This window comes from Calonectris borealis, chromosome W (assembly GCF_964195595.1).
Source record: "Calonectris borealis chromosome W, bCalBor7.hap1.2, whole genome shotgun sequence".
NCBI classification, from domain to species: Eukaryota; Metazoa; Chordata; class Aves; order Procellariiformes; family Procellariidae; genus Calonectris; species Calonectris borealis.
This window is the reverse complement of record NC_134351.1, coordinates 45,437,793-45,450,610: the sequence shown is the minus strand read 5'-3', so window position 1 is coordinate 45,450,610 and position 12,818 is coordinate 45,437,793. Positions and strand designations below refer to the sequence as shown.

General features: G+C 34.4%; 1 protein-coding gene and 1 long non-coding RNA gene across 4 annotated transcripts in view; both read right to left on the bottom strand.

Annotated features, from left to right (window-relative positions):
• Window positions 1-12,818, bottom strand: part of LOC142074739 (uncharacterized) — a 450,900-nt gene that overhangs the window by 201,275 nt on the left and 236,807 nt on the right. The gene's annotated exons all lie outside the window — the stretch shown is intronic.
• LOC142074782 (A disintegrin and metalloproteinase with thrombospondin motifs 6-like) overlaps window positions 1-12,818 on the bottom strand; it is a 204,159-nt gene that overhangs the window by 78,227 nt on the left and 113,114 nt on the right. For all 3 annotated transcript variants that reach the window (XM_075135655.1, XM_075135656.1, XM_075135654.1), the window contains one exon: window positions 6,337-6,478. In XM_075135655.1, the coding sequence (XP_074991756.1) occupies window positions 6,337-6,478 (142 nt within the window). The remainder of the gene's footprint in view (window positions 1-6,336; window positions 6,479-12,818) is intronic.

Genomic DNA, 12,818 nt, shown 5'->3' with positions numbered 1-12,818 from the left:
AAAAGTTAGCGGTTTGGCCCACAATTAAGAAAAAAAAAAAAAGATGGGAAATACGTTCACAATGCATATTAAACTATGATAATTTGGGATTTTTTTTTTCATAAAATTTTAAAATGTTAATTAGGATTTTATGTTACTTCAGCATGTTTCATCTATAATATGCTGCACCTCTTGATGAGCATTTGCTAAAATAGAGCATAAAAATAACTAGCTTGAATTGTAACTTACAATTCCGATCTGAAAAGCATCAACCTAGAGTATTTTCAGCCTCATATTGCTGAAATACTGATGGCAACATGATTAAAACTAGAAGGCTGATTATAATTATGGGTGAACTTTAGAAGGTTCAAAGTTTAGTTCAGATAAGCACCCAAAAGTAACCATTTTAGTGCTCCACTACCAAATGCTCATTAAGTGGTACAGCATGTTATGAATCACAACATGCTGAAAGAATGTGAAATAGAATCCAAAGCTTAGGTCGTACATTCGTATTATGTTACCAGCGTTCTTTCCTAAATATTGGGTGCTTATGTGAACCTTATGGAAACTACAGAAGCCCCACAAGATCAATACGCTCCAAGTAGCATCTTCCCTTTCAAACCCATGCAATCTATCCCATCTTTATTCCAACCAAATTCCAGTATCTGGAATCTCATTATTGCTTCTACAATCATCTAATGCACTCTTCCTGCTTTCATCACTGGCTTCCCCTTGCACTTTTTAAACAACTTTCATAAGATCCAGGTACATTCGTGTTATGTCTATGTCTCTTGTGAGAGAGAGAAAAAAGAGAGAGAGAAAGAGAGAAAGGGAAAGGGGGTTTGGAGACAAGACAGTCCTAGGAAAGAAGAAAGGGGACTATGGGAACTTGTTTAAAAAAGATACAAAAAGGATTTAAAACCACTTTAGGATTCAGAAAGAGGAAAACTGGGATTTCCCTTGGCTATACACCTCCTAATCTTACCAAAAAGGGAACAAAATTCACTTTAAGAATAAAGCTGAAAGCGTTTCAAACATGATCGTGTAAGTCCTTACACAAGAAAAGCTCAAAACTTTAATCATTCTAAATGCAAAAGGTCTGCACAATAATGATGAGAGTTTTTGCACTTGACAGGCAAGACCTTATGAAATAAAAAATAATGGAAAGGTTGATAAAAATGAGAGTATAATACCAGGGTCTTCAATTCCTCTCTTTGCCTACACATACTTTTAACACCAATTTGTGAGCAACGTAATATAAATCAATCTGATCGAACTATTTACACTCTGCTAGCAAACACCAAGTATAAAGTGACTTAACCATGGTATGAAGTATGAAGCCAGGGGAAAAAAGTCACTTTTCAATGAGTTACTAAGTACTATGTACAGATTCAATTGAATGCACAATCCTAGTCATAGTATCAACGGGTGAGGGAACAGAAGGGAACCGGTAGTTCTGGTGCAAAGATACACACCAGTGGCTTCTCTGCCTTTCCTTTTTGAAAAAACAGCTTCCAGAATCTGCTTCCACCTTCCTATAAAAGCCCTACATCAAGCTAAATACCTCTCTTTATTTAACTGGAGTAACTCACATCAGTGTTTCATGAAAACAATGACAGTTTAATTCACTAACATTAAAATTTGCATCACCTGATTACAAAGGTCAATTGTAATTCAGGCTATTTTGCCTGAAATTTCTTTTCTAAGAAATATTGTAGAACTGTTGTATATAGCAATTTGTTTACTCTCCTGGATTTAAAAGTTAGCTGACCAGATGCTTTTTTGTTTTGCTCATTACTAACTAATTCAGTTACACTATTCTGTCTCTGAACTGGCATGTGGAAAACTAGGAAGTAGTGAAGGTATGACAACTGCATGTTCTGTATTTCTGTAGTTGATGCTTTCCCAGCAACTTTCTATTAATGGTAATTAACTTTATGGCCATGCCTCATAATTCATTAAAAGCTTCCTAGAGACAAATAGTACAAGGGAGCTACTGAAGGCAGCAGGAGGACTTCTCATCCTGAGAATATATCTTCATTCTGCCTGTTTACAAGCAGTAAGTTCATAGCTTGAACTCTATCTGTCCTCCAAAACGCACTAACAAAATGTGAATAAAAACTGGTATTTGAGTTTTAAGCTATTTTTGTTGGCAAACTAACTGGAGAACTTAATTGCAAACATAAGACCATGACAAAGAGAGCTACCTGTCATCAGCTAAAATACGTTACTTGATGTGTTAAACTCTAGTGTGAAATATGAATAGATTGGCCCTGCTGATTTCAGTGAAGCCATGTATGCAAAGGAAAGGAAACTTTGTCCCCTTATCCCTCTACTCAAAGTATTTACTGACACCAATGATGGTTTTGCATTTTAATGCAAAAAAATATACCAAAGAATTGTTAGGCACTATCTCTGAAATCCATGCTAGCTGCCAACAGCTTCACAGATCATAAAATGCACCACAGCAATATCAATCATATGCATAAAGTATTAACTGCTATTAAAATGTCTGAGGTTTTAGCCTCTGTCCTAAAAACGTGGGGACCAGCTCTACAGCAAAGCATTATTTTGAACCACAAAATCTGTAAGTTACAGTCAGGCATATTCCAGGTATTATTTAAACTCATATAACAGAGAAATTCAAAGTCAAGACTGGAATTCTTTCCTGAGTTAACGCAGAGACAGCCAACAGCCAACTGTTATTAGGCAGATGCTCAAAGGTTAAGGAGGTAAGGAAAAAAAAAAGTTCTCCTTACACTCATCTAAATAAAAGGATTGAAAAAGTTTCTGAACTTTCAGGGGAACTGGCACACAAACAGAGCAGAGAACAACTGAGCCACACCTGACAATCAGCAGAGAATTCACACTGCATCACCCTAGAAGATGTAGCATATCTACTACCTACATAAAAGAACAGGAACTAGCACTGTTCCTAATAACCTCAAAATCACCCACTGCAGTGAATCCAGTATGATGATTGAAAGCATGTATTGCCTTTAAGAAAAAGCTATGCATCGGTATTATATGGCGAAATTTCCACCATTACGATTTGGCTCACTGGAAGTCATAAATTTAATGTTCTCCTGAATCTGAAAGTGTACCCTAAAAATGAAATAGTATCTTGAGACATTGCCTCTCAATTCTTTATTCAAAGTATCTGTTTCTTCACTTAAATTCTCTAAAATTGCCCCTGTATCAGAGATGGTGGAAAGTATAGTATAAAGAACAATGCACATGTGACATTAGAAGGATCACTGTCTTCTTGCAAACATGTAGTCTTAGTTTTTTAGCTCAAAGAGCTAAAGCATCTCTTTGAATTCTTGTCCGACTTAATGTGCTGAACGATATAGGGAAATCTGACCAATAGCCACAATGTTTTTGCTGGAACAGTTTTGTCCATAAGTGACTAAAAAGTTTAATTAGGTCTAGTACTCATAACAGTATCAGTACAACTACCAAAGAGCTCCTTTCAAGGTCAAATTGGCTCCTTGTCAGTAAACACACACACAGAAAGGCAGATCCTTGCAGTCCCTTTAGTACTTTAGTTCTGATGCCTTAATCATTCAAACACCACTCCAGGTATTTAACTTCAAGTTCATAAGTGAGGAAGGCTTCATGTACTTAAATGTGCAAAATTCTTTGCAGGATTAGGACCTAATTTATGATCAAAAGCAACAAACAGTTTAAAATAAACATACAGAGGGAATGGATGAGGAAATATGGGAGAAAAGGCAATGAATACAGATGAACATCAAAGCTAGATGGTTGAAAGAGGTATTTTTTCTAAAGGTTAATAAGACATTAGGACAGAATTCCAAAGCAGAAAGAACATGAAGATTTTCCAAGTTACTTTAAAAAAACCAACTATCTCGACAGCTATATCAGAGCCCAAAGGAGACTTGTAATTTTTTTGCCTTTGATTTGAGAGTTCAACTGTTTCTCTTGTCATGTCTTGCCATCACAAATCAGTAAAGAACATGAGCAAGAGAAAAAGGCAAGCAATTTTCTCTGAGATTTCCCTTTGTTTTAGAATTTATTTACTTCTGGGTCACTAAATCCCACATTGGAAAACCTGCTCTATCCCTTTTTTACCAGGCACTTCAAATAAAAAGTGCTGAAAGAAGTGCTAGAAAGGAGTTAGTATACGAATTAAGTCCACTGTCAATTGGGGATTTTACTATGTTTTTCCATTCATAGTTGCACATGTGTCTGTTAGAATAAGATCAATGAACTATTAATGGCATCTTCATGTGAATAGTACATCAAATAGGAACATCCAAAGCACTGACTGTTTACTTTTGACATTGAAAGTGTAGAACAGAGTATTCAACTTAACTTTTCCTGGTATTTAGATCTAGTTCCACTACTCAGTTCTAAAAACCCTTTCATATATGAATAGATCTTTCTTGTGTGGATATTTTCCATGTGCACTATCAGCTTGCAAAGATTAATTTTTTCCTTTCAAAATTATCACTTGAAATCTGTACGATCATAATCATCATGATGGCATTTTCAGAGCATTATGGCCATGGCAGATAATATTTTTAAATGTAGATATTATTTTAAATGCATATAATTTCTTAGAGTGGATATTACCAGAGTTCTACAATAACCTGTTATATAAATATATACAGTCTGAATCCTATTATTAAAAAAAGGGTTTTTTTTTCAGAAACACTTATAAGTCATGCTCACACTGATGGCACACTGATGGAATACAATACACTATATCAATTCAGAGGACTGGTAATGTCACATGAAGACTTAACTTCTTTTAACTATTGCCTCAATTAAGTGTCAACCTCTTTTTTGTAACTATAAGGGAATCCCAACAAAAACTTTAAAACAAAAAGAAAGCAGAACACATAAAGCCAAGATTACCTACATCTTCATTGCTTCCAATTGTTTGCGTTTTAGAAACTGGTTTAAGAATAGAAGTGTACTGTGCAGCGTGATCATCACAACAACAATTACATAGTTTAACAGAGTTTGAAGAGAGAAAAAAAAACCAACACAACCACATACATGTGGAAAAGCCAGGTTTTGCACATTATTAACTTTCCAGTTTAATTTAAAATGCAGTATATTTCCAAAGGCTGTGCTATAAATCATGGATTAAATACCTGCAGACTTCCTTAGTCTGAAAATAGTGTGTGTGGTGAGAATTTGTAAGAAAAAAGAAAAAAAAAAAGGGTATGCCTTAGATGTAGTGACAGGAAACAGGGCCCTTAAAGAACAGTGGTGGGAAGTGAGAACTTAAAGAGGAACAATAAAGGCCAAAAGAGGTTTGATGATGGATCAGGAATAGAAGATCCAGTGAGCTAGTCAGCCAACTACATACAACTTTTAAATCCTTTGCACAATGCGATCTGCCAAAGAAGCATCCCAAGAATAATATTGTATTTATCACCCCAAGGATATTAAAAATGTACTTTCTTTGTAGCTAGCCTTTAGAGAAGTGAATAAATTCAATGATTACATTGTTTTATTTGAATAATTTAATAATTAAAATATTATTAAAACTATATATTTTTAAACCACTAGATATGTTTTCAGGGTTTATTTAATTTAGTCTCAGCTGATTATTTGATGACAAGCACAGCAGAATGCATCCTTTTACTACATATTTTGGGCTGCAAGATTTTAAGTAATATTTATAAATTTATTGCATAATGGTGTAAGTGTGCAGGTTTTTATTTATACTGTAAATTTCTTTACCTTAAATATTGCACACTGGTACTTGCAGCCAAAGCTTTGCTAGTACTTAGCTATTCAGTATTCTATTCAGCTATCTAGCTTCATGTTCCTCTGTTTCTATAACCAATTATTCTTCTTTTCAAAAAGAGATCTGAACAATGTGAGAAACAATAAACTCAATGCCAGCAAAAAAAATTAAAATAAAACCAAACAGACCTGACAAATCAATACAAGTACAAAAGTAACTTCAAAATGTAGCTTTAAATTGAAAAGTTAAAGCCAACACAACAGATTTCATGTTTCAAGATTAATACAACATGAACCTGGTCTCATTTAACTGAAATCAGGGAAAATTCTGTAGTACACTACAAGGAGCAGAATCACGTGTTCTGGGCTCCTTTTTTTTCCTAAAATTAAAGAATGCTTCTCTAGCTCATTGTAACCCACACATTTTGGTGTACAGTACACACAAATGACTCAAGCAAAAGATGCAGCATAAGGATTAAAATGTACCCTTTACTTACATATGATGGCACTGGACAGTATGCTATCAGAAATCTGTAACCCACTACTGCATCTAACTAAAGATTTATGTTATAAAGGAATATATACAAATGACTAAGCAGAACACTCAGCATAAGGATTAAGACTTCTTACCCCATATTTACATTGGCGGGATGTTGCTCCATACTGGAAGCGACACTGTTCATCAGCATCATACACCTGACCTGGGGCCACAGCTGGATAAAGAAATTCACGCTTGGGAGGCTCATTATCAAGGCAAGTACCACGGCCTGAACTGTTCAACATAAAGGACCAAAGGAATTAGGAATTCTACTGACTGTAAATCACAGTAACGATATCATGTATCTAGTTCTTACTTTTAACAGCACTGGGTGTGAAACAAATATGATTGCAATAAAAAAACAGTAAGATGGTACACCCATAGTAAAGATAAAAAATAATTAGAGGGAATTAAGAGATTAAAATAATTTTCATCATTATTATTAACAAAAATGCTTATTTTAGATTGTGAAATATATTTCATATATTATCCTTTTTAAAAGTACAATAATTTCTGAGCCACACAAGACTGATTTTCATTTTTGTTTTAAGATTCCTATTTGTTTTCACTGAAGAATAGCTACATTTGGTCATAGAATGAAAAATAAACAAATTAAGGAAATAAAAGAAATTAAATTTACAATTCTTAATGACCCTTCTGATCCTTCAAACAGCTAAGTACAATCTTATAGATATGAGCAGCTCAATTGGTTTATATAAAAATAAAACAAATTTAAATTTCAACATGACTAAATGTTTATAGGATTAGGACCTTAACATGCATGCTTTTCTTCCATTTGAGTGAACAAAATAGTTACAGTGGTAAAAATTCTCCAGGATCTTCAAATTTACCTATACTTGGGTGAGTGACAAAATTTGTATGGATCCAAGAATCTTTTCTATAGTATTAATAATATTTAGTCTTCAAAAATTCATGTTAGAACTAAGATCATCATCTTTGAAAACTAATATTCTCTTCTTTTCACTGTTTTTTTTGGTGGGTTTTTGGTTTTTTTTTTTTTTTCAAAATATGCCCATATTGAACCACAATATTTTAGTGTAGTGGAACAAATAACAACAAAAGCCAAAGGCAGACAGAGTTCTTTTGTTTAGAATACTTTGTAATTTGCTAAATATAATTATTCAGTTTTATTTAGTCAGTGTGCATAAGAGGACAGATGCTTTTTTACTTTCATTTCACATGTGAATAAGTGAGGATTTTTAAAGAATTCTTATGCGAACACTTTAAATTTTTTTCCAACATTCCTACAAATTTTGCCAGGACTTATGTTTTTTTTCCAAATCTTTTCCATGCACCTTGCCAAAGGAACATAATTTCAGAAGTGAATGTTCTACACTGTTTTTTGGAGCTCTCCAATTTTCTATACTTTTTATCTGCAGATAAAAAAGAGAAAAAAGCCCCCTTTAACCATACATTTTATGTTCTCATTTTAACCCTATTTTATTCATTTCTTTGAAATACTACAACAAACCCTTTGGAAAAACAAAGAAACAAACAACTGCCAACCATTTCAGAAGAATGCAAACAGCAGCTAAAGTAATAAGCAGGTAAATACAGAAAAATGATATTCAGTTACTAATCCCAATGAATTTAATGTGATTCACCTGCACATAACACACCCCACACACCCCCAACTCAGTTGAAATCTACCTTTAAAATAGGTGGTTCTGGCATAAAAAATAATGTACTTGTCCCTTTATTCCAGTTTTAATTATTGCAAGCATATATATATTTTCTAATAGCAGAAGTTGGGAAACTATCCTACATTCTTTTGAATCTAAATATTTCAGTGTTGTATTTTGCATGTATGAGGAGTACATGTTAATAATTCCAATATGGAAATAACTCAAATACAATCTGATCTTTCTGTATTGTTTGGACCAAACTGCAGATAGGAACTTTGCTTAAACAAGCAGTGGGAAGTTTAGCATTTGACATCAGCTTGAGCTCATGTTGCATATGATGGGAATATTTCCATAGATTCCAATAGTGTAGAGGTTGATCTGTAAACTGTGATCCTGTAAACAGACAGCCAAGGGCACAGCATTTAAAAACTCTTATTACCTTTGACGACTCTCTCCGTAGGCATATGGACCCCTGAACAGATTAGATTACAGAATCAGATCTAAATCTTTAAATGCACCGAACCTGTAAATTAAAGTCTATACCTACTCTACAAGACATATAATTGCAGAAATGTAAGTCAAAATCCTTGTAGTAAATACAAAAATATGCCTGTTCTGCTCTAATGACAGGATTTTCACCATAATGAAATGTTGTAGTAGTAAAAAAGCAAGAAAATTACTACTAAGCAGTCATTCACTTACTAGCTACATTACATCACCATCTTTCAGACTGAAAATTTGTTTCTCTCTTTCCTTCTGCTTCAGTTCTATTATTTCTCTCAAGTACTTGAACAAAATTGACACATTTTACAAACTTAGTGTGGAAACCTGATACTGTATTGTGTGAATTGAAGTATTCTGGAAAAGAAATACCATGTGTTATAAAACACATTTGTAAAACCAGGGACTTTCCATTGGTAATGAAGGGTCTCACCAAAGCTGGGCAAAGGATGAATACAGGCTGAGGGTTTTGGAACCTTTCCAGACAACTTCTACTGGACTCAGGAATGGTGTAAAACTCTTGAGTCTATGTCCTTGTTCTTCTCCCTTTCTCTTTGCTCCACCAAGGCAAAACCCAGATACTTCACAAAAGAATTCTGCTAAATCTAGGGGAACGAACCAAAAGGGTGCAAAAAGAATAATGGTATTGGAGCACTTTCTAAACAGAGATCTAACAGTTATTATCAAGCCTACAAAAGTGAAAAAAGCCCTTTGTGTAGATGTAAAAAAGATAATGGGAAGGAAAAGAATGCCCAAATACCTTCATCTCTGCAATTTTAGAAAATTTCTACTCACAATCAGTTTTGTGTTTTGTGATTTTATCTTATATAGGAAGCATATTTACTTTACTTTGTAAAGTAAAAAAAAACTACTGGATATCCCTGCCAGAGCATTTACATTTTTGAAGAGGGAGTGGATAAATCTTTAGTGTCTGCAATAGAAATAAGACGATCTCTAACTCACCATACATTCTATTTACTCCACAAGATACTACTAGTACTCAAGGACTTTCTCATTTTCCCAATTTTAAGTTAATTTTATGAGTTTATTATATGGGACATAGTGGGGCTAGTTTCAATTATAAAATAGCTAGGCTTGATGTCATTTCATCTCAGTATTCCAATGTAGCGTGTCAAGAGATCTTTGTAAAACACTCTACAACATAGTGTAAACATTATTTTGTATTTTAATATTACAAGATAGCAAATTAATCTTCTCTTTGGAAGGATATCAAGGATACTAGAGCATTCTCTGAAAGCTTAAGATCTCAGACATGCTATCACTGCTAACTGCTTGATCAATATAACAGCAACCAGGGATTCAACGTTAGAATCTTTACAGACTGAACAATGCAATACTGAGGATCACCATCTCTGTGCAGACATCACTTTTATATCCAAGGCCACTAAAGAGAAAAAGCAAAAACCATGGATATAGACCTCTCAGAGTTTATGCTTATATTACAATATCTATTCCCAAATATCTCAGCAACGCACACAGTACAACATAACTCCTTCAATGGTTGAGGAAAATATCCCAGATTACTGGCACTGAAAATAGGTTTTGAATGTTAAATAATTGGCTCATTCATAATAATGATGTGGACTATAATGCAAGCTATGATTAACAATCATATAATAAATGTATTATAATGATTACACAAACTGCTTCTCTTTTTTTTTGATAGGGTAGCCTTTTAAGCAAAACACACTTTTGAATTTTGAGAAATCTACAATAATTGGGGACGTATCCTTTTTATCCAATTATGTTAGCTAAAAAAAAAAATCTCCTACTAAACTTTAAAGAAAAAAGAGGCAAATTATAATCCAAAGTGTAGGTCAATAGATAATACTGAATGTAAAATTTCTCCATTGATTTGTAGAGAGAGAGATATGAAATTTTTTATATGATTGATGTGACCGTATTTTACAAAACTAGTCTTGGCTTGTACTTTTTTAAAAAATTAATTTAAATTTCTGGAGTACCAGGGGATTGGCCAATATGCCATGGGCAGCAAATGAGGCATATATAGAAGTATCCTATATTTATCTTGCATATCTACTTGTATGTCCAAGATTCTTGGCCAGATGATGCCTGTGCCCAGACATTGGAAAATTTTTGATATTGTCTACATGGGCTTGCTTGGACCAAGGTAGTTTTGGCTCCTTTCCAGAGTTAGAAAGGTGTAGTCTCTGAGATCTAAATCCTGCTGTATGGCAATTCTAGAGACTCTCCAAGAATTTCCTGTGATAGATCTTACTTATTCAAATAGTTTAAAGACTCTTGGTTCTTCATTCCTCTTCAAAAGACAATCCTGCCTTTGAAAGACAGAGTTGGCCATCTGGCTTCTTGTAACACCTTCTCCTATCTGATAATGACAAGCTTAAGCAACTATGATTCCAGAAATCATCCAGATTATGTTATTACAAAACATAAAAGTAACTGAATAAAGAATTCTAAGTAGAAAGTTCTCTTTTTTATGCCTAGGGATCTACATGGCTCTATAGGCACACTGCATAAATATATGCTGGATATAATGAAACTTGCATGCTATATATATATATTTATTTTTGTATATATATGCTGCATAGAATGGAATTTATACCAATTGGTTTTCAATCACAGACAATATTTTTAGGGTTGGTTCATTTCTCCTATAGACAGATATTAAGGGTTTCTACTCCTCTCACAGGAATCTTTGTCCTCTGACACTGCTCTCCAACCCTTCAATTCTAAGTGAGTACTTCTGCATTTAACTCCATAAAAAGGTTAGTGAAATTTAAAGCCATTGTAAAGCACTTATCAACAATTCAGTTGATAAATTGAATTAAGTCAATCTTTCACTCTAACATAAAGCTTGACACACAACAGCTATTATGTGCTAGAAGGAAAGCTTTCCCCAGGAAAAAAATGGTTTTCCTTGGCCATTTCAAAGCCTATGCTGACTGGTCATCCTTCTTGGGAGTTTTGAATGATCTATTAGCAATACATAGCTTTGCTTTGTCTTTATTCACATCCTTAAAGCCATATTCATCCTCTATCCGGCCATCCTGCAAAATAAATTGTTTTCCCAACTAGTGTCTGACTGAATTGATACCTTCCAAGTGATATTTAATGGCTGTTCCTCAGTACCATCAGTCTGGAAAATTTGTTTCTGGGTGTAGTTTTTAGAAAGCCTTGAGAAAGAGGAGGGTGAAGCTGAGGCTCAACTTTGAACATCACCAGGATGACTTCTGTTTCAAAATTCTTCTGCCTGATGAGAAAGGACAGTATGGTATCTACACTACAAAATGGCACACAGTGCAAAACTGCTGTAGCAAATGGTGACCCAAGTTGGTAAACTGGTAAATCCACATGAATCTACCTTACCATATAATACTCTAAACACTTAATGAGCTTCTAGCCGAATTCATTCCAGCTGCATTATCTTGGTGCCATGACAGCCCTGCCCGAACTTGTATCCAGATCCAAGCCTATAAATCTAAAAGGTGTTGTGTTATGTCATACAGACTCATGGCCTCAGGTTTCTGCTTAGGTATCTGCATTTCATCCCACCGTGCTCTATCTTTCTTGCTAGACATAGCTAAATGAATCCTAAACTAGCCATACTCACTAAGCACAGAAAAAACCACTTGTCTTCCTTGTTTGTGGTCTAGTGGGTCCTGTCCCAGCTGTTTTCCCATTCTTGAGGACAAATGGAGAGAAAGGAGGCAGAGTCTAATCTATCTGGAATAAACATCTGCAGACACAGATAACAGAATCTTGAGGGTTTGCCTCTAAAGCTCTAAATCAGCATCTTCCTCATCTGTTGCTAAGTTGTGAAAAAGTATTAGAAAAAAAATGGAATCATTTTTCCTGTCTGGATGCAGACTGTTCTGCTATTTATAGGAGCAGTCAGGGAATTGCTACCACATGAAACTCACTATTTTTCTTTGCTTCTTGCTCACTAATCATTACCTGCAACAGAAAAGCCTCTGCTCTTAAAGCTGTTCTGCCTCAAGGAAAGGTGTGAATGGGTAAAAAAGAAGTGATCTAGGCTTCTGACAGCTGTCCTTCAGGTACCTGTGTAACTCTATCTTAACAGCTTCCTGCTGTCATTGAGGAGATGACATGAAAAGCTGGGGAGAAGACTAGAAACGAGAAAAAAACTACAGTTTTACAGACTATTCTACTTTGTGAATTAATAAAACAACTATTTAAAAAAAAAGTATCATCTCATTTATAGGATATTAGAACCACAAACAATAAGAAGCATGGATTTATAATGAACAGATCATGTTTGAGAAATCTGACATTTTTAAAGATAGATTGCAAAATTAGTAGATGAAGGAGAAGTTATCTTTGGCTCTTAGTATGTTATTTAACACAGTATCCTATACAATTGGAAAATCTATTCATAATTGCAATGCGTAGAAGAATGTTTATCC